The sequence below is a fragment of the Halichoerus grypus genome, chromosome 3 (assembly GCF_964656455.1).
Source record: "Halichoerus grypus chromosome 3, mHalGry1.hap1.1, whole genome shotgun sequence".
In the NCBI taxonomy this organism is placed as follows: domain Eukaryota; kingdom Metazoa; phylum Chordata; class Mammalia; order Carnivora; family Phocidae; genus Halichoerus; species Halichoerus grypus.
Window position 1 is genome coordinate 158,989,439 of NC_135714.1, and position 22,741 is coordinate 159,012,179.

At 37.7% G+C, this 22,741-nt stretch overlaps 1 protein-coding gene across 1 annotated transcript in view; it reads right to left on the bottom strand.

The window, feature by feature from the left end:
- The window catches only part of ADAM28 (ADAM metallopeptidase domain 28), a 79,851-nt gene extending 57,630 nt beyond the window's left edge, over positions 1 to 22,221 (bottom strand). Inside the window, exons 1-6 of the mRNA XM_036075075.2 lie at positions 22,101 to 22,221; positions 15,388 to 15,491; positions 11,561 to 11,637; positions 9,945 to 10,023; positions 8,514 to 8,590; positions 6,500 to 6,689 (exon numbers count right to left, since the gene is read on the bottom strand). Coding sequence (XP_035930968.2) covers positions 6,500 to 6,689; positions 8,514 to 8,590; positions 9,945 to 10,023; positions 11,561 to 11,637; positions 15,388 to 15,491; positions 22,101 to 22,152 — 579 coding nt within the window. The 5' untranslated portion in view covers positions 22,153 to 22,221. The remainder of the gene's footprint in view (positions 1 to 6,499; positions 6,690 to 8,513; positions 8,591 to 9,944; positions 10,024 to 11,560; positions 11,638 to 15,387; positions 15,492 to 22,100) is intronic.
- Between the last annotated feature and the right edge of the window lie 520 nt (positions 22,222 to 22,741).

Below are 22,741 nucleotides of genomic sequence, written 5' to 3' on the forward strand. Positions count from 1 at the left end.
CTATCCCTATACTCTGAAGAGTTTTGATCAAGAAAGGATGCTATACTTTGTCAAATGCTTTTTCTGCATCTATTGAGAGGATCATATGGTTCTTGTTCTTTCTTTGATTAATGTATTGTCTCACATTGATTGATTTGCAGATGTTGAACCAACCTTGCAGCCCAGGGATAAATCCCACTTGGTCCGTGGTGAATAATCCTTTTAATATACTGTTGGATCCTATTTTGTTGAGAATTTTTGCATCCATGTTCATCAAGGATGTTGGTCTGTAATTCTCCTTTTTGATGGGGTCTTTGTCTGGTTTGGGGATCAAGGTAATGGTGGCCTCATAAAACAAGTTTGGAAGTTTTCCTTCCATTTCTATTTTTTGGAAAAGTTTCAGAAGAATAGGTATTAATTCTTCTTGAAATGTTTGGTAGAATTCCCCTGGGAAGCCATCAGGCCCTGGGCTTTTGTTTATTGGGAGATTTTTGATGATTGCTTCAATTTCCTTAGTGGTTCTAGGTCTGTTCAGGTTTTCTATTTCTTTCTGGTCCAGTTTTGGTAGTCCATACATCTCTAGGAATGCATCCATTTCTTCCAGATTATCTAATTTGCTGGCATATAGTTGCTCATAATATGTTCTTAATTGTTTGTATTTCTTTGGTGTTGGTTGTGATCTCTCCACTTTCATTCATGATTTTGTTGGTTTGGGTCCTTTCTCATTTCTTTTTGATAAGTCTGGCCAAGGGTTTATCAATCTTGTTAATTCTTTCAAAGAAGCAGCTCCTAGTCTTGTTGATCCGTTCTACTGTTCTTTTGGTTTCTAGTTCATTGATTTCTGCTCTGATCTTTATTATTTCTCTTCTCCTGCTGGGTTTAGGCTTTATTTGCTGTTCTTTCTCCAGCTCCTTTAGCTGTAGGGTAAGGTTGTGTATTTGACACCTTTCTTGTTTCTTGAGAAAGGCTTGTATTGCTATATACTTTCCTCTCAGAACTGTCTTTGTTGCATCCCAAAGATTTTGAACAGTTGTGTTTTCATTTTCATTGGTTTCCATGAATTTTTTTTAATTGTTCTTTAATTTCCTGGCTGATCCATTCATTCTTTAGTAGGATGCTCTTTAGCCTCCATGTACTTGAGTTCTTTCCGACTTTCCTCTTGTGATTGAGTTCTAGTTTCAAAGCACTGTGGTCTGAAAATATGCAGGGAATGATCCCAGTCTTTTGGTACCGGTTGAGACCTGATTTGTGACCTAGGATGTGATCTATTCTGGAGAATGTTCCATGGGCACTAGAGAGGAATGTGTATTTTGTTGCTTTGGGATGGAATGTTCTGAATAGATCTGTGAAGTCCATTTGGTCCAGTGTGTCACTTAAAGTCTTTATTTCCTTGTTGATCTTTTGCTTAGATGATCTGTCCATTTCAGTGAGGGGGGTGTTAAAATCCCCACTATTACTGTATTGTTGTCAATGTGTTTCTTTGCTTTTGTTATTAATTGCCTTATATAATTGGCTGCTCCCATGTTAGGGTCATAGATATTTACACTTGTTAGATCTTCTTGTTGGATAGACCCTTTAAGTAGGATATAGTTTCCTTCCTCATCTCTTTGGTTTAAAATCTAATTTGTCGATATAAGGATTGCCACCCCAGCTTTCTTTTGGTGTCCATTAGCATGGTAAATCGTTTTCCACCCCCTCACTTTCAGTCTGGGGGTCTTTGGGTCTAAAATGAGTCTCTTGCAGACAGCATATCGATGGGTCTTGTTTTTTTATCCAATCTGATAGCCTGTGTCTTTTGATTGGGGTATTTAGCCCATTTATATTCAGGGTAACTATTGAAAGATATGAATTTAGTGCCATTGTATTGCCTGTAAGGTGACTGTTACTGTTTATTGTCTGTGTTCCTTTCTGGTCTATGTTACTTTTAGGCTCTCTCTTTGCTTAGAGGACCCCTCTCAATATTTCTTGCAGGCCTGGTTTTGTGTTTGCAAATTCCTTTAGTTTTTGTTTGTCCTGGAAGCTTGTTATCTCTCCTTCATTTTCAGTGACAGCCTAGCTGGATATAGTATTCTTGGGTGCATATTTTTCTTGTTTAGTGCTCTGAATATATCATGCCAGTCCTTTCTGGCCTGCCAGGTCTCTGTGGATAGGTCTGTTGCCAATCTAATGTTTCTACCACTGTAGGTTACAGATCTCTTGTCCCGAGCTGCTTTCAGCATTTTCTCTTTGTCTCTGAGACTCGTGAGTTTTACTATTAGATGTCGAGGTGTTCACCTATTTTTATTGATTTTGAGGGGGGTTGTCTGTGCCTCCTGGATTTTGATGCCTGTTTCCTTCCCCAAATTAGGGAAGTTCTCTGCTATAATTTGCTCCAATATACCTTCTGCCCCTCTCTCTCTTTCTTCTTCTTCTGGGATCCCAATTATTCTAATATTGTTTCATCTTATGGTATCACTTATTTCTCGAATTCTGCCATCATGATCAGTAGTTGTTTATCTCTGGATCTTTATCTCAGTTTATCTCTGAGCTCTTTTTCTCAGCTTCTTTATTTTCCATCATTTGGTCTTCTATCTCACTGATTCTCTCTTCTGCCTCATTTATCCTAGCAGTTAGAGCCTCCAGTTTTGATTGCACCTCATTAATAGCCTTTTTTATTTTGACTTGGTTAGATTTTAGTTCTTTTATTTCTCCAGAAAGGGTTTCTCTAATATCTTCCATGCTTTTTCAAGCCCAGTAGTATCTTTAAATCATCATTCTGAACTCTAGTTCCAACATCTTACTAATGTCCGTATTGATTAGGTCCCTGGCAGTTGGTACTGTCTCTTGTTCTTTTTGTTGAGGTGATTTTTTCCATCTTGTCATTTTGTCCAGAGGAGAATAGATGAATGAGAGAACAAAATGCTAACAGTGGAAACAACGACCCCAGAAAAATATACAGTAAACAAATCGGAAGAGACGTGAAACCCAGGGAAAAGAAAGGGAAAGAAAGAAAAAAGAAAAAGAATGAAAAAGAAAAAGATTAAAAAAAAATATTATCAAATATGATCAGGCTTGTGAATAGATCAGTGCCATAGACTAGATTTGGGGCATATATTGGTCTGTTAGAAGAAAGTTCCTCCCAAAATTTTAAAGAAAGAAAAACTTATATATGTACAAAAATAAGGGTAAATATGATGAAGGGATGGAATATGACTGTAAAGATGAAAATTATTAAAGATTTTATAAAAGGAATTGATAATATGAGAAGTTGGTTGAAAAAAGAAAGAAGAGGATTTTTAAAAAAAAGAAGGGAGAGAATGTAATAAGGCAGGAGACTAGAGATTTAGGGTATTTTTTTTCTGTTAGAAGAAACTGTATCCCAAAATTTTAAAGAGAGAACAACATATATATATATATATATATATATATATATATATATATATATATATATATATATATATACCAAAAATAAGGTTAACTACTTTGAAGCGATAGAATATCACTCTAAAAATGAAAAATTAAAAAGATTTTTAAAAAAGGGATTGATAAGATGTTGGTTGAAAAAGGGAAAAAGAAATATTCAAAAAAAAAAGAGATTAAAAAAATTAAGTTTGAAAGACTAAAGAATTAGGGGGGAAAAAGCCATGAATTCTATGTGCTGTATTCCCCTAGTGCTGGCATTCTGCCGTTCTCATTGATCGGTAAACTTGGTCTTGGCTGGTGGTTCTTGCTGATCTTCTGGGGGAGGGGCCTATTGCCGTGGTTCCCAAATGTCTTTGCGGGAGGCAAAATTGCCCTCCCTTGCCGGGTCCGGGATAAGTCATCTGCTTGGGTTTGCTCTCGGGAGCTTTTGTTCCCTGCAAGCTTTCCATACAGCTTTGGAGGCTGAGAGTGAAAATGGCAGCCTCCCAATCTCCACCCCGGAGGAGCCAAGAACTCGCGGCCCCACTCCTCAGTGAGTCCCCAGAGAAAAGCAGTCAATCACTCCTGTCTGCCCAGTCTCCAGCCACACTCTGTGCTCACCCGGCCTGTAATTGAATGTTTCTATCTCTGGCACCCGACCCCGAGTGGAGTCTCCAAACCCAGAAGATCCCTGAGGTGCGCTCTCGTGCCGCTCCTCCCAGGGAAGGAAGGGGAGTCTCCCCGGATTGGCCGCTTGTTGGGTCCCTGCTGGAGGAGCAGTGGCCCGACTGTGCTGCGGATCACAGTTTATGGCAACCCCGAGCTGAGAGCCCACTCCTCAGCTCTGTCTCTGCAGCTGGCTTCTCTGCTCCGATACCTGGGAGCCCTGCTGCACTCAGGCACCCCTGGTCTTTCTGTGACCCCGAGGGTCCTGAGACCACACTGTCCCAGAGAGGGTACCACCCCCCCGCTTAGCCATGGAGAGACGTCCCCCAGCAGAGCTGACTTCTAAAAGTTCCAATTTTGTGCTCCGCTGCTCTATCACTTGCCGGTAGCGACTGATGGAGGCCCCCTCCCCCGCCATCTATCCTCCCGAATATCACCTCAGATTCGCTTTTCCGCACGTCCTACCTTCCAGAAAGTGGTCGCTTTTCTGTTCAGAGAGTTGTTGCTATTCTTTTCTTTGATCTCCTGTTGAGTTCATAGGTGTTCAGAATGGTTTGATCCCTATCTAGCTGAATTCCTGGGACCAGACGAAATTTAGGTCTCCTACTCTCCGCCATCTTGCTCCTCCCCCCAAGGTGGTTGTCTTTTACTTTTTTATTTTATTTTATTTTTTTTTTTTTAGATTTTATTTATTTATTTGAGAGAGAGAGAGAATGAGAGACAGAAGGCACGAGAGGGAAGAGGGCAGAGGGAGAAGCAGACCCCCCGCTGAGCAGGGAGCCTGATGTGGGACTCGATCCCGGGACTCCAGGATCATGACCTGAGCCGAAGGCAGTCGCTTAACCAACTGAGCCACCCAGGTGCCCGGTGGTTGTCTTTTAAACAGGCAAATGAGCTTCCATTAAAAGAACACATTACTGAAAGTAGACTTTTAGGTGTAGTCCAATGAGCTACACACTTCCCTCCCAGCCTCCACATGAGTAGCGTATTCACTAGCACTTACTCTGCACCACTTGTGCTGTGGGCACTAAGAATAAAGCAGTGAAACAGACATGGTTCGTGGGCTTAAGGAGCTCCCATTAGGCAAACAGGCATAAGCAAATCAGGTGGTGATTAGTGCTACACAGAGGATTAGATGGAATCACATGATACTGAGTACTGAGGTAGTTACTTCAGAATAGATGGTTAGGGAAAGCTCTAAAGAGTTGGTCATGCAGCAAACATATTAATGAAAATGAGAAACCAGGAAGGGAAGATAAATTGGAAGATAATTCCAGCAGAGAAAAAAATGAACAAAAAGACTGAAGTGAATTGATATTGGCATGTTTAAAGCACAGAAAAGATATCTGTGTTTGTCAGAACATAATGGGGGAGGTTTTTAGTAGGCAGGGAGTAGAAGGTAGAGAGATTACAGATAGAAGTGGGGCCCAAAGCATACAGGGATTTGTAACTCACTGTCATCCTTCCTCTTTTAGACCTCTATATATTAAGGCCCTCATAAAAGCTCAACCCCAGGTCCCATTCTTTATCTACACATTCTTCCTAGGTAATCCCATCCTGTGTTACGCCTTCTTTAAATAGGAACTCTGCACTAATTACTATCAAATGTGTATCTCCAGCCTTGGCCTCTCCTCTAAGGGCCAGACTGTTATAATTAACTACCTATTCCATGCACCCATTCAAATGTCTAATACCACAAATTTAACATGGTCAAAATAAAACTACTGATTCCCAAACCTCAAACAAAACCTGCTTCTCCCTTATTCTCCCCAGCTCAGGTAACAGTACTACCATTCATCATTTGCTCAGGCCCAAATCGAGAAATTATCCTTGATTCTTTTATCCTTCATTCCTGGGAGTGGTTCTTCTGGGTTCCTAGTATCATATTCCTGGTAGAATTTAAACACACAGCAAACTGAACCCAGAAGAGATTTTCTTTTGCTAAAACCAATTCTGCCCAGTGCTTTGGATTCTGAGAACATTTGAAGAGATGATTGGATATAAAGTGTCCCCTGAAGGAAATGAACGTAATTATGGCAATGACTTTTTATATACTTCCTATGGTTTGAAACAAGCCATATTCATTTTTCTTCTGTGACTGTAAGAAAACTGTTGAATGAATTCATTCATAAAGACAGCAGGATATTTTATGTCAAAGTAATAATACTTTACACCTTTGTTGTATGTTGTAGTATTGTCAAAGTTGCCTGTTCCTAGAGGGCAAGCATTATTATATTTATACTTTTTTTCAACCCTGGCACATTGTTGTTAATAATAGTTAATCCGCAAATACTTATTAAATAAATCATCAGTGTACAACAAGATTTTAGTGTCTCTACAGCCTACTGTAGTACTAGTAGTTCAACAAAGACTATAAAGTTTCCTTTAATTGCAACTACTAAGACTGGAACCCAGGACAGCCAGAACAGGATACATGAAAGCACTGCAAATAAAAAAATGAAAGTATGCATACCACCAGAATGGTGGCAGGCAGAACCACACTCTGCCGAGATCCATGTGCCCATAATATGTCATCCATCCCACAGGTGCTATTAGTCTTTTCTTCGGGATCATACTTGAAGAGTGCATGTTCCTGTCCATCCTGATTTGTGGGGCTTAAAGGTTCAATGAAGTACTTTTGATCTCCCTGACTGAAGTAGCCCCTGAAAAACATGAAAATCCGGGCTTCTTAAAAAATATTCCTGCTTTTGGGTGCTATATAGACTTATAGACTCCAAAAGTTACCAATACCACATAATTTCAAGCTCATGGTGGTAGAATATAGTGCAACATTGCAGCTAAAGATACACTTAGAGATGACCTAAACCTATTTTTTCTATAAGGAAATGGGACCTGTTGGGAAGAAGTGACTGCTGTAATGTCACATAGCTAACTTATGTCAGTGCTGACATTAGAATGGAAATTTCCTGATTCTCACTCTGTGTTCTTCCAATCTAATACCTTGTCTGCTCAAAAGGTGCACTGAAAATAAAGACTTTGAAGGCTTATAAATAAGAGTTAAGATTCTAGGGACACCTGGTGGTTAATCGGCTCGGGTCATGATCCCAGGGCCCTGGGATTGAGTCCCACATCGGGCTCCTTGCTAAGCAGCGAGCCCGCTTCTCCCTCTGCCTGCAGCTCCCCCTGCTAGTACTCTTGCTCACTCCCTGGTGCACGCGCTCTCTCTCTCTAGCAAATAAATAAATAAAATCTTAAAAAAGAAAAAATAGTTAAGATTCTAAGTCTATAACTTCTTGGATGTGATACCATGGGAAAATTACCTAAACTCACACAGCCTCAGTTTATCCATCTATAGCATGAGAATAATACCTACCTAATAGAATGATTATAAAGGTTGAAGGACATAATATATAAAGCACATGATAAACAAATATTACCAATTTCTTCTCAATTATCTCTGCTGAAGCCCCAAGCTAAGATTCATTTAACCAATATTTAGGGAGCACCCATTATTCATTAGTCATTGGATTAAAGGCAGACAATAAGAAAAAAGAGTCATGGTTTCCCCCTTCATGGAGCTTACAGTCAAGTGAGGAAGACGGATGTGGATAAAATAGTCACATTTGACCCATAAATAACATAATTATATGACATATGAGATATTCATAATTACAGATAACTGCTAGGACAAAAAAGTATAAGAATATATAATAGGAGACTGGATTAAGTGTACACAGAACTAGAAGACAAGAGTGGATGGGTGGAGATAAGTAGGTGGTTTGTTGCAATGGTCTGCATAAAGGATCATGGTAGTTTGGACTAGGATGTGGCAGTAGAGAAAGAATGTAGTGAATAATCTCAGCTCATATTTAGCATATCTAATCAATAGGGCTTGATAATGGATTGAAAATGGGTAGTTAGAGGCAAGAAATCATCAAGGAACCTAGGTTTCTGGATTGGGCAAGTGGCTGGTTGATTATATCATTCACTGAGATAAAGAACACTGGAAAAACACCAGATTTGGGAGAAAAACATTAGTTTGATTAGGGGTTTATTAAGATTGAGATTTCATTAATCTATCCAGATATGAAAGAGATATGGATATATGGAAGACAAAATTAGATAATCAAGTCTGGGCATCGGAAGAAATATCTCATTGTAGAGAGATGCCTAGGGAGTTATTAATATAGAGAAGAAAACAATGTCATGGGCATTGATAGGACAAACTGAAGAGAGAGTTTAAAGAGGAAAGGTGAAGAGCTCCCATTCCCTAAAGAGTCAGACTCAAAAACCTATATTTTGAAAACAAACAGACAAACACACCTCTGCAAGCAATTCAAATGTGTAAATTTACAAAGCACCATTAAGAGAAGCCCTGTTTCCTTCAAATCTCAAAATCCTTCAACCCTTAGGATTCATATTTAACTATAGTATACTTCATTCTATTTGAGACTCTTCAGGTTTTTTAAAACACACACACTCATGCCAATACCACAGGTATACACAAACCATTCATGAAGCCTTACCTTAGACCCCTACATGTGCTGATGCTAGCATCTGAAACTTTTTCATTAACAATGTGTCCTTGGTAATAACAGTCATCCTAAAGAAATGAAAAAGGGGGTTTTGTAAAGGAAAGTATGTGTTTCTTAGATCCACTGCTAAATTTGAATTTCAGAGCTTGAAACAAGATCTCTAATGTTTTCAAATCATTTTATGCTGAGCAACAGTCAACTTAGAGAGGTAAAAAAAAATGGTTAAGAAGCTCTTTATGGTTAAAATCTGTAATGTTTAGTTAATTAACCCAATGCTTAAAGAGCATTTACTAAATAGATATTGGTATTGCAGAAAAAGGATAACAGGGATAGATGCATCATCTGGAAGAAACAAACTTAGAGATAGAAGTTTAAAATCTGAGCCCCCAAAACATCAGAGGTTCATTCTTTCCCTTGGCTGATTGATCATTTTATCTTCTAACACCTACAAGCTTTTTCCAAAGAATGGGTTATCATGATAATGTTGTTATTTTTTGATTTATTCAAAGAGTTTCAGCAGACTGAGTTAGTGTGACATCCCCTTCTCCATCTGGAGCAAAATGCCCAATCCTAGCACTTTTCTATGTGGATGTACTTTAATCAAGCATACCTTTGTGCTTTGAGACAGATGAGGTATTGACCCCCATAAATGTCTGCGCCATAGCTATGAGGAGAATGCCTGAAGGCCTTCCAATAGAAAATGGAGCTCAAAAAAGATGGCAATGACAAAATACTCCTCACACCACTTCACACAGCCATATTCTCTAAATAAGAGTCAAGAATAAAAAATATTTAAGGAAAACAGAATCCTATAATTCTGTCATTGAGGAAATAGTCTTGAGTTGGAGCCACTATATGATCTAGAGAGGTGATTGGCATTGACTAAGAACACAAGATGTATTTAATTCTTCATTCTTCTAATGAAAATGAGAAACTCCTGCCCACTCTCTTATAGGGAGCTCCTGAAGGTTGGATGGGGTTACCATGGTTGTCAAGGAATGCCTTTGTTCTTGTCAAACTGTACAAATATTAGAGGATCTATTAAGAAATTACTAAAAAAAAAAAAAAAAAAAGGGCGCCTGGGTGGCTCAGTTGGTTAGGCGACTGCCTTCGGCTCAGGTCATGATCCTGGAGTCTCGGGATCGAGTCCCACGTCGGGCTCCCTGCTCAACAGGGAGTCTGCTTCTCCCTCTGACCCTCCTCCCTCTCATGCTCTCTGTCTCTCATTGTCTCTCTCACAAATAAATAAAATCTTAAAAAAAAAATTAAAAAAAAAAAAAAAAAAAAAAGAAATTACTACTGCTGGGAAAAGCACCAATGTTGTAAATACTTTTTCACTTTCACTATTTGTGTGGCAATGACACTGCCTTCGGGTATTTGGGTCATACCCCAAATGACAATGATTCTAGGATATTCTTTTACCATGATTTGTGGGCTTGTGGTGACCTCCTCTCCAGTGGAATTATAACGTGTTTCCACGTAACCTGGTGCAAGGAGACCCCTGGAGAAAAAAAAAGAAAAAAAAAATTCATGGTCACTCATGTTAATTGAAAAGTGCAGTGATCAAAGTGAAAGCTTTCACTGGGTGTGCAGGAAAGTTTTAACTCCTGAGCTCCTTCTCCTAAGCCCTCAAGACGAGTCCAAGCATGAAGAGGATGCTTACAATGCAAAGACTGAGGGAGCTGAGTTTCTGACATTCCTGAGTAGTGTGTCTGCTTTCTCATCAGACTTTGATACTTCTCTGAGGGGAGATTTGAGGAAGAAATGGAACTGAGAAGGGTAGAGTTGATAAATATGACTGAAAAGAGCAGTGCTCCTGCCCAGTTTAAGACAACTACATTTTCACCCAGTCCTTTTCAGTTCCCAGTGACTGCTAACAATTGTGGCAGTGGAAAGTTTATTGGGAATTGACTTGCATTTGGTAATTAGGACCCTTCTGGCATTTTCATTGAGCTTCTCAGAATTCTTTCAATTACCCGGCAGCACATAGGAGTCTGGATATACTTTTTAAAGAGGCAGGGCAAGGAGAAAAGGAAGTAATTACTATATGCTGAATGCCATCTCTATGCCAGCCACTGAGTTAGACACCTTACATGGATCATTCATTTAATCCTTTCTGCAATCTGGTAAGATAAATATGACTTGCTTCATTTTTCAGATGAGATTACACAGTTCCAGGGGCAAAGGATCATATCTAGGTCTGCCTAAAGTCCACACCTGTACTATTTCCATTTTACTTTACCACTCCATTTCCAAAGTCCAGGCAGTTGTGATTTTTTGCAAAAGGCAATAGTCTATTTGAGGAAAAAAATCTTGCTGTACTATATAGAATAGTTTAGGGAATGAAAGAGCTTGAAAGCACAAAATTAGGGGAGAAAACTACTTTTGAAATAGGCGAGATATAGGCTCATCAAGATTTGAGTGAGAGCTGAGGCAGTGAAACTTGAAAGAAATGTTGAATGTAGCTGACCTGAATGCAGAGAACGAAGGAACAAGAGAACAATATAATGCATGAGAAAGCGGGCGGGTTAGTGTGTAGCTGGATGGAAGGAGCACTGGTGTAGGCACCAGGAGAGCCCAATTCCGGTTTTACCACTGACTTGTCCTTTGGTCCGAGAGTTTATTTAATTATTATGTCTTTTTTGTTTTTCCTGATGGAAATGGTTGCCAATTGTTTTAAGACCTAATCTTTCAGTATGAGAATAATAAACTACAATAATGTAGGGGAAGATTTAAAATCTATCTGCTTTTTCACAGAATTTGATAAAATGTATATCTGCTTGTATCTCAAGGATACAAACACTAGTAAACTGTTATTTTTTAGAAGGATCCAAATACTAGTAAACTGTTACTTTACTCAATGTGTTTTCACTACTTCAGTAGGAACAAATATTCACCGAACCCCTTGGGCCGGTTGAGAGAAAAAACTTATTAGCAGAGGTTTTTGAGAGCCTTAAGCAGAAACAGCCTCAATTAGCACATTTTCCACATGCTGACTTGCTGTTGGTAAGGACAATATCAGAAGTAAAAACACTTACTTGTTTTTTTTCAAGTAAAGCACTGCGATTTTCCCATTAACTGTCATTTTATACTTCAATTCAGTTTCAAATTTTTCCTGCAAAAATGCACAAACATTTACTGGTGATTATAAACACACATAAATATTCATTTGGCTATGTCCATCTTTTTAATAATTAGCAAACAATGCTTGCTTTCTTTAATGGTAGTCTATATAGTTTATATAGCTAATGTCTGCTTCCAGCCTCTTCTAACTGATTTGTTAGTTTGATTTAACTCTGCCAGCTGAATAGACATATTATTTGGGACCTTTCTATCCATCCATCCACCCATCCACTCATGCATTTTACAAATATTATTTGAGTGTTAATTATATGCATGCCTCTACTCAGTTCTGGGAATTCAACTCTAAGCAAGAAAAATTGAAACCTACTGTCAGAAAGCTTATAATCCTGTGGAAAGACAGACAATAAAAGTGATTTATGTTATATGATAAAGGATATAAATATGAGTGCAATGTAAGACGTCTAACATCTTAAGGTCAGGAAAGGCTTTCTTGAGGAAGTAACATGTAAGCTGAGATATGAATTAGCCAGGTGAAGCAGGGTGGGGAAGTTATTTCAGAAGAAGGAATAGTATGTCCACAGACCCAAAGACCTCAAAGACTTCTACTGATAGATGTTTGGTCTGGAGGCCTTCTCACGGCTAACCGGAGGTCAGAATATGGACAAAACAATAGAAATATGTACTCAAAAGCAGAGAGAAGTCATCAGGAAGAAAATAAAGTCTCAGGAGTTCAGAATGAGAAAATACCACCTCAAGCAAACCTCATGTGGAAAAAGAGAACAGTTTTGAGATGTATATACACCAAAAGAGATACAGAGGACTGTATGTTGAAGAAGATGCTATTGGGTACTGAATTCTGATTTTGTTCTATAAAACAGAGTTTTTTCACTGGGGAGTACCACGATGTTGTTATTAAAGAGATCTAAATATGGCAGACCAAATATGACTGAGTGCTGTTTCCTCTGCTGGGCTACACCTAAGGCCAAGCTTTTCTTCTCTCCTCCCTCTCCTGGCCAGAGCAATACCTGAGCTCAGCAAGGGACAACAGTGAGTTAGAGACTTCAAGTCAGGGGGATTGTGCAGGGATTTGCCATCTCCAAGGTCAGTTGGTATGGCCCACATTCCCCTTAAATGATTAGTTACTGGAGTCCTCTCTGATGTCAAAAACTCCTGGGTATAAATATCCTATACTGTATGTCTAGAAGAGGAGAGGCTGCTGTAATTCACTTCATGCTGATGAATAGCAGGAGCTGGGAAAAAAAAAAAAAAGGCTAAGGGCTGAAAATAAAAGTTATGGGGAATCATTGTAACCACTTATCATTTAGATTTAAGAAAGGCCAGATGGAATCAAAATATTAGGAGGATAGTAGATATAATTTTCTGCCCAGAAGAGCTTTCTAATTTCTATTTCCTGTCAGCAATGGTTTTTAGTGGATTTTCACCTAAAATATTATTTGGAGATTGTTTTAGAAGAGATTATTGCTTTTGGACTGGAAGTTTTAGCCAACACTGGCATAGAGATTATAGATGAAAGGAAACAATAAGGAAGAAAACAAGTATTTATGAAAGAGGGTGCACTGGGTGAGGTGATAACTGTGCATCCCAAGTACAAGTCTGTGGTGGAGAGCAATGCCTGCTAATAAAAAATCTACCCTATTTGTGTGCAACCTGGGTCCTGAACTATGGGTGAGGAGAGGAAAGATGCACCTTGATTTGGAAAGTACCCACTAGAAGGAAATGATTTTTTTTTAATTGACCTGGGCCATTTTAAACCAGAAGAGAAGATTAAACTTACTCTCACAGACATGCACGCACACACACACACACACACACCATAACTATAGTAAAATCAATATTAAAAGAAAATCAAGAGCCAAACGGTGTAACACTGACCATTTCTGAAGTATAGACTATTCCATGTTGACTTCACAAAGAATATAAGGTGGACTGGGCGTTACATATAAGGAGAACACGTTAAGTAGGAAAAAACCCCTTTAAAAAGTGCAGATAGGTGGAAACAAGTGTATTATTAAGAAAGGCCTTGAGAATACCAAAGCTGACTAAAAAGGAGGTTGTGTCAAAAGCAGAAAGAAGACAAAATGGCTTGATAAACCATAACATCAAGCAAAAGAGCCATGATGGTTAGTCATAAATTACATAGGACAGTGTTACACAGGACAGTGTCATAACATAATCTTGAGCAGGGAGTTAATGATTGCATCCAGCTCTGCTTTTCAGACAAGTTTTCTCAAAATAGCCACATAAGATAAGCATTACTATTATTATCTCAATTTAAAGACACGAATTTGAAGTTTGTTTGTGTCTAAATTTATACAGAGAAAATTAACAAAGTTAAGATGTGAATATAAACAAGCCTTTTCAATTCAGATCCTTTACCCTTTCACTATGGATCAGGAAAATATAAGGTTCATGCAACCAGTTAATTGAGTTGTAGACTAGATAAATGATGTATTTGTGATAAATATCAAGCACATTGCATCAACTGCATGTATCTACTCAACTACTCCAAAAATTGAGATTGATCATCTATTAGGTACCAGTAACTACTCTATGGTTTTTCATCAAAATAAATTATTCAAAAACTTATATTTGTTTTGTAAAGAAATCACTTTATAACTGCAATAAAAACACTGGATGTGTATTCAAATGTCCCTCAAAATAATGAGTGATAAAATGTATCTGGCATTTTAAAAAAATTTTTATTTACTTATTTGTCAGAGAGAGAGAGCACAAGCAGGGGGAGCTGCAGGCAGAGGGAAAGAGAGAAGCAGGCTCCCTGCTGAACAAGGAGCCCCATGCAGAGCTCGATCCCAGGACCCTGGGATCAAGACCTGAGCTGAAGGCAGACACTTAACTGACTGAGCCACCCAGGTGTCCTGGTATCTGGCATTTTTAAGAGAATGCTGGAAAGCATTTAAGGAAGCCATACTGATGAGGAATCCAATGCATATAGGTCCCATTTAAATTTAACAGAAACATTTTGTCGAGAAAGAATTATTTTTATAAACAGGGTCTACTATAGGTTCTGCTACTATAAATATTTGCTTTAGAAGAAATCATCTGTTAGGAACCTTATCCATTGGGGGAGTAGGTACTCCCAGGGAGTGGCAACTTACAATATTTCTGCAAGTTATTATTTATGTCTCATTTATCTATATTCTTCCTGGCTCCCAGCAGAAAACTTCTGGGTGCAGGTACTTAGAAAATTGTTGAATGAATCATCATGTTTTAGCTTTTATCTTTTGACTGAGAATGTGTTTTTTCATTAAGTAGTTAAGAACTATACAAACTTTAATACCTTTCTCTTCAGAAAAGACAAAGGAAAATTTCATGTTTAATTATAGTAATTCATTCTAACTTAATTTTCATCCACAATATTTTATTTTCGACTTCAGTTTTGTTATGGTTTTGTTTGTATGTAGATACATAGATGATCGATAGATAGATAATAGATAAAATAAATTGTATAAAATCTCTTTAGAAGTACACAGAATTATGAATTATCATAAAAATATTAAAGTTTATTTTCTGTGTGACCCTGGGCAGTTTATTTCAACTGTCAGAATCTTAATCTTCAAAATGAGGCTAACGATAGAACATTGGATCATTGTGAAGATTAATAAAAATAAGGTCAAACAACAAATGCAATGTCTATATATAAATATGCATATATGTTATAGTTGTATATCTATCTGTATATCATATGTAAATATATTTATGTATATTTTTTCAATATTCTTTGTTAAGCCAAAAGCTGTACCTGTTGTTCTGGCTCCTTGACTTCTCTTTTATGTAGTGGATAAAGTCTTCTGGGATAAACCACTTCATAGTTCTTTACTCCAGGGAGTTCTTTGATAGCATTTACTGAGGGGGAAAAAAGGTAAGAGAAGATTTAGTGGGGCATAACAAATAAGCAATCTGGTTGATAATCATCAGCCTATTGCATTTCTGAAGAATAATGCTACACACGGAGGCTTAACTGAATTATGTCAGAGAGTTATTTAAGTGTAGAGATAGACAAAATCAGAAGCCCACACTTCCTCTCAAATCTTGAACCTATATCTTCAAATATTTCCCCACTGAAAGTTTACAAGTGTTTCTCTATTTGGTGAAAATATTTCTTTTGGATTTTTTCATCTCTCTTTGCTACCTTGAATCCTCTATAAAGGAATGTAGCAAGTAGTACAGGCAAAAGCTAGTACGGGAAGGCAAAAGCCAACCTAATCTTCTAAGATGCTAATCAATGTCAGCATAATTGAGTAGAAGTATTCTGAAAACTACAGTGTTACAAAAATGAAATAACTAATGTGTGCCATTTCTGACTCTAATATTTTTTTCTTATATTTTCCAATTGTAATGAATAAAACTAAGACACAGTAAGAAAACCTTCAATATCAGTTCCATAGAATGCTTGGCTTTTGCAATACAGACAAACTTTCATTTTTACATACAGAGCATGAAAAGAATGAAAATTAGAGAAGCAAACAATTAGAACATTTTTACTGGTCTGGAAGGAAAATTTTTGAGCCTGCAATCATATTGAAAGAGAATTGAACAGTTATCTCATCCAACCTTCTATCTATATTTTGAATTCTCAAGTCAACACTGTTTCTACAAGTTATTATTTTTTTAAATTTTATTATGTTATGTTAATCACCATACATTACATCATTAGTTTTTGATGTAGTGTTCCATGATTCATTGTGTGCATATAACACCCAGTGCTCCATTCAATACGAGTTATTTTTTTTTTAATTTTCTTTTATTTTTTTGAGAGAGAGCACGTGCGGGCATGCACGAGCAAGCAAGGCGGCGCAAAGGGAGGGGGGAGAGAGAATCCCAAGCAGACTCCACGCCCAGCACAAGCCCAACTCGGGGCTCCGTCTCAAGACCCTGAGATCCTGAGCCAAAATCAGAAGTCAGACACTTAACTGACTGAGCCACCCAGGCGCCCCTCTACAAGTTATTTTTAAGAGGAATTCAGAGTTTTCCCAAAGCTAACACTTAATTTTCTATTTTCTCTTTTATTTGCCCACTTGATCAAGTCCTTGCTCTGGGTAGAGTAGTGTGTAAGGAAATATCAGTAGACCAACTCTTTGGTTTCTCAGGAGGCTACTGGTCTACCCAGAATATACATACAGTAGGAAACAAAGTATGGGCCCAGGCTAGCAATTTACTAACACTATGGACTGGAAAGGCTTTAGTTCTGTGTGTCATGACTAGAGTTCTCTCTAAAGATAATCCCAGCTTATTAAATTACTCAAACCTAAATTCTATGGTAATATAACTTTATGTTATTATTGTTGATCTTTTAACAAATAAAAGTGAGTATTTTTTTGTTAGTCATCTTGGATGACTTGTACAGTTATCCCAGTAATGCTCCAGAGAATATTTATTTTTAAAAATTTTCTTTAGAAATTAAATCAGAATCTTTAAAAAATTCCTATTTATGTCATTTTTTTAAATCATTTTAGGATGGCTAAATGCACTTGACCACTCAAGAGCCATTTATTTTTAACTTCAAAGAATAGGAAAAGTAATTAAATTGGCTAAAAACTCATTAGGTCAAAAATGAACAATTAAAGGGATGCAATAACTTCTCTTTCACTGGCTTGAGATTTACTCTTTTTCTTTTTACATTTAAATTCAATTTAATTAACATATAGTGTATTATTAGTTTCAGAGGTAGAATTTAGTGATTCATCAGTTGCATATAACACCCAGTGCTCATTCCATCAAGTGCCCTCCTTAATGCCCATCACCCAGCCACCCCATCCCCATCCACCTCCCCTCCAGCACCCCTCAGTTTGTTTCCTATAGTAAGAGTCTTTTACGGTTGGGACACCTGGTAGCTCCACTGGTTAAGCATCTGCATTTGGCTCAGGTCATGATCCTAGGGTCCTGGGATTGAGTCCTGCATTGGGTTCCCTGCTCCATGGGGAGCCCGCTTCTCCCTCTGCCTGCCACTCCCCTGGCTTGTGCTCTCTTAAATAAATAAATAAATAAATAATTCTTTTATGGTTTGTCTCTCTCTCTGTTTTAGTCTTATTTTTCCTTTCCTTCCCCTACGTTCATGTTTTGTTTCTTAAATTCCACATATGAGTGAAATCATATGATATTTGTCTTTCTCTGATTGACTTATTTCACTTAGCATAATACCCTCTAGTTCCATCCACGTTGTTGCAAATGGCAACATTTCATTTTTTTTGATGTCTGAGTAATATTCCATTGTGTATATATACCACATTCTCCTTATCCTTTCCTCTGTTGATGGACATCTGGGCTCTTTCCATATTTTGGCTACAGTGGACATTGCTGCTATAAAGACTGGGGTGCATGTGCCTCAAGATTTACTCTTCAAAACCCCTTAAAACCATGGATTCAACCCTAGAATACTTGAACTTTGGGTTTGCTTCTAATTTTTTAATTGTTGGAACAGACAGGGCAGATTAAATGATCTTTAAGGACAGTTCAAGTAGTCTACGATTTTATGAAAATAAATACAGAATTCCCCATAATCTCTTTGAAAAGGTGATGATCATTTGGATAAAGTTTTAATTGGTTATGATAAAATAAGTCTCATTACATAGTCAAGACTTCAAGCATAAGGTACCTCAATGACTTCTTGCTGTTAGAGAGATAATCCACTGGGCATTTTTATTTCTATTTAATTAATTTTTGGTAAAGGAAAACAATAACATTACTTTATAAAAAATTATAACAAATTCAAAAACCTAAAGGAACATTACAATGATTTTCTTAACATTGAGTTAAAATTTTCATAATTATCGTAATTATTTCAAAATAATAAGATGCCATGAAGTAAGAAAATTACTCTTGCCAGAAATGAACTGATGGTATTGACACAATTCCCTGGAGCTTCTTGTAAACCCATAATACCAAACAAGCATACCATAAGGCAACCACATGCTGTCTAGTGGATTGTGTCCAATCAATGCAATTAGTCCCACTAATACGGAGTTCGTGAAGCTGTATATTCACCAATGTTGCAACCATAGTAACTCTTCTAAAAATGCTGCATGAAAAATGGTTTCATCCAATACACACATTATTCTGAGAGTAAATATTAGTCCAAGTTGCCCTGGGGTCATAAAATAATAACTAATTATAGCTGATTCTTTTATAAAAGCAAAAAATGATACCCCACACACATTTCCCATTCAGAAGTGGAGAGGGAAACAGGCCAATCCAACCACTGCAAGTTTTCTTATTATACACACTCATCTCCATGATTCTAGTTAATATCTAAATCAATGCTTCTTGAAATCAGAAATTACCAATTGACTTAAATATGGAGTCAAATACATAAATTAGTGGAGAAATTTATTCCCAACTCTTTGATAGCTGAGCACTTCCAAATGACAAACAAAACAAATCAACAAATGAACGAGAGTATTTTTTAAAAAGCCTCCAGCAACCTGTCATTTTCTTTGGTTTGAAATCAACAGATTTTCAGCTCTTCCCAAACTCTTGCAACAGAGTACATTCTCTAAAAGAAACAGAATTTCTTTTAATGGCTCTTATTTTTATGAAACCAAGAAGGCCTCTGAAAGAGACTTGAATTAGAACAAGTTAGACAGCAGTTAGAGAAATGCGACAGACCCAAATATTGTTTGGCTCATTCATCCTTAAATTTGATGGAAATGACTCAGCCTCCTCCCAGCTGAATAACATCAGGTTAATTATTTTGAAGCCTGTGGAATAAACACAACTAACTGCCATCCAGGGATTATACAAATCTGAGATGTAACACAATATGTTTCTATTAAATCATTTTAATACTTGCTTTCTTTCTCCCACAGAACTCACATGGTGGTTTACTTCTGACAAGCAAAACTTAGATGAAGAAAAATAAAACTATTATTCTGGATTGGGTTAGCTAATTATTTTACTGCTTATTAGTTTTAGAAAAGTTAAAACTCATTGACAAGATTAACATAACAGGCACTGGTCTGGGTTGCTCCTTTATTCTTTAATGAGTTTGGAGCATTCTTGGAATTTAGCCCATAATAAATAATATTGGCATTTTCATTTTTGTTCAAATCTGTTCCAAACTGTTTAAAGAATGTCTTTCCAAACTAGACACATGACTTTAAGACCTGGATCAGAGTTTATTCAAAATTGACTTCAGATCTGGGCTTCGCTGTACCCCCTCAAACTATCTGGTGATTTTAAATTTAGTGTAGTAAAAGTGAGTACAAATATCAAGGGAAAATACAACCTAATTAAGTCTATCATTTTGGCTATTAAGATTAAATTATAAATACTTCTGAGGGTTTTCTAGTCACTTTATGAAGACAAGAAAGCATTGCTAATTTGAAACAAAATAATTTCAAAAAGTACTGTATCCCCTAGATATCCTGCTGGAATATATTGAAGACCTTTCTCTTTTGTCATTGCACTTACATCCTCACCCCCAAACAACTGTCACATCCTTTTAAATATTTGGGGTTTTTTTTTTTTGCTATGATGAAATCCTATAAGTTATTTCTCTCAGGGGATGGTGAAGGGCAAACAAACAGCTGACCTAATTATGTTTCATTCTTTCATTTCATGTATATGGAAACTGAGCACAAGTCATGGTCGGAGGTGCATATTTTTTTCCTTTGGATGATGGGGGCAGATAAACAAAAAGGAAGAGACGGGAAAATGCAAATCGCTTTATTTTTTACATTCTGGCTGGGAAATAAATCCATGTGGTAATAATATCAGTGGGAATAATACCAAGGAGACAGTCTTGAAAATGCAAGATGGAATGTAAAGAGAGGAGGTGGCTCTCTGTTCAAGATGGAAGATAAGGGACAACTGTCTATATGTCCCCCTGTTCTCACAAAAGACACTGCAGAAGCTCTCTCCCCGCCACCGAGCACTTGAAGATCTACAGTTTGAGGCATAATTCTAAGGACGTTGTCTCTTGGTGCCATGTTGTGAATGCAAAGACAGGGGAACAATTACCTTATATGCCCAATTTTTTTAAAGATATTATTTACTTATTTGACAGAGAGAGAGCTCTTGAGAGCACAGCAGCGAGAGTGGGAGAGGAAGAAGCAGACTCCCCACCAAGCAGGGAGCCCAATGCGGGGCTCGATCCCAGGCCCCTGGGATCATGACCTGAGCCAAAGGCAAACGCTTAACTGACTGAGCCACCCAGGCGCCCCATCATATGCCCTATTTTACTGAAAAGGCTGTCATGTGGGTGGACTCCAGGGTTAGCTATGTGATTCTGCTAATAGATCCTGCTTGATCTTTATGCTGTTGGATAAAGCTAGTTCCCAGGCAATTCCTATGTTTCAACTAAATAAAGGATCCCAAAGAATTTTTAGGGATAGCACTTTTGGAGAATGTAGGGAAAAAAGATTTCTATTAAGTTTGACTCACAAAGTAGAAATTTTGAGTCAATAATGTAAATGCCTAGTACAGTTCTATATTTAATGATATTAACTAAAACTTCACAAGTCTGGAAAACAAATCAGAAACCAGGGGTGGGGAATATCACTTTTAGTGACAGAGTGCTGAGTGAGTGCAACGGGGAGGAGAATCTTTCCCTCCCTAACCTTATACTTCTTGTTGATAATCTGTTCCCGTTACTAGGTGCTGGCAAGCATTCTAAAACCCAAGAAAAGGTTTGCTAGGGAAGGATTCCCAGGCACTGAAGCTAATGTGGTGACTTAAATAAGCTCTAGAAATAGAAATAAGCTAAGGAAATGTGTTACCCAATCGAACTTAACTAAAATCTAATTGGTGAATTTCTCAGAAATGGAGAGACATGCTAGAAGTGATTTATTATTGGGAAGTAAAATTCCTCTACTTTTGAATTCTTAAATTCAAAATGGAAGTGAATTATCAGTTTAAGCTTAGCAGCAAAATTGTTTTAATCAAGTAATAGCACAATGCTTTATAAGTATCGAATCGGTCAACTATTTATTTCTAATTAGACATATTTATTATCACCAGTTATGGAAGGACTAAACGTAAAAATGTGCACTCAAAAGGAATAGGACCAGCCAAACTGGTCCGGATAATAATAGCAGATACTTTCGAAAGCCTTCTGCACAGCGGTAGCTGGTCAAATCCGCTGCATCTTTACTGCTCTAAAAACGATAAGGTGGGACTTGACGAATTTCAATTTTTAACTCTAAGATCATATTCACTATTTAAATTAAGCTGTATGAAGTTTTCCCTTTGATTTCTATGTAGTCTCGGATCAGACCTATCGATTCAAGAGGTCTCCTTGCCTCTCCTTTACATTGAGAGTTTACATCAGTCGCAGCCCCCTCAAAGCAACAAATTAAAACCAGTCCAACTGGTTAGTAAAATTGGTTAAAACACACACACACACACACACACACACACACACACACACACACACACACAAACCCTATTGAGAGAAGATGAAAAGTAAGCAGTTCACTGGCATATTTACCAGAACCTGAAAAGGAATTAGACACCGACCTGGAACTGGTGAAAGGAGGAAAGTGGCGGTCAGAAGAAGCCCCTGCAACATGTTGGGGGAGCCTAGGGCCGCAGCAGCGCCTGCCGTTCTCGCTCCGAGAGCAGGGCTTGGTCTGGTCTGTCCCTGCCTCCTCTCAAGTGAGACAGAATGAAACTCCCAGGTTCATTCTTGTCTCTGCTTCAGGAAGTGTTTACTAAAGGTGTTGCACAACCTTGGAGCTGTGGTCCTGTGATGGAATGGCACAGCAGACGGAAGTTCTGGCCGCCTCCCAGCTGTAGGACTCCTTTACCATAAGCCATTGTTTCTCTTTTCTTGCTTCTCCTTATTCCCCACTCAGAAGTAGTACGTTTCCAGTATATTACTGTAGCCCAATAAGCTACCTTGACATAACTGACTGATGAACCTTGGTAAGTGTGTGCATTTATTATGTATAAGTATATATAAATATATTTATATATGTATTTGCTATGTTGGCAACAAGTTGCTGCGAATGTTATTCTTCCCTCACATACATATGCAGTCAGTGAAACAATTTCTAATCCAATCCAATTATTACATAAAATTCTCTTTTCCAGTTACCTCCTATTCTCTTCTCACACAACAGTGCTCCAGGGACCTTGAACTATCCTAAAATAAGAAT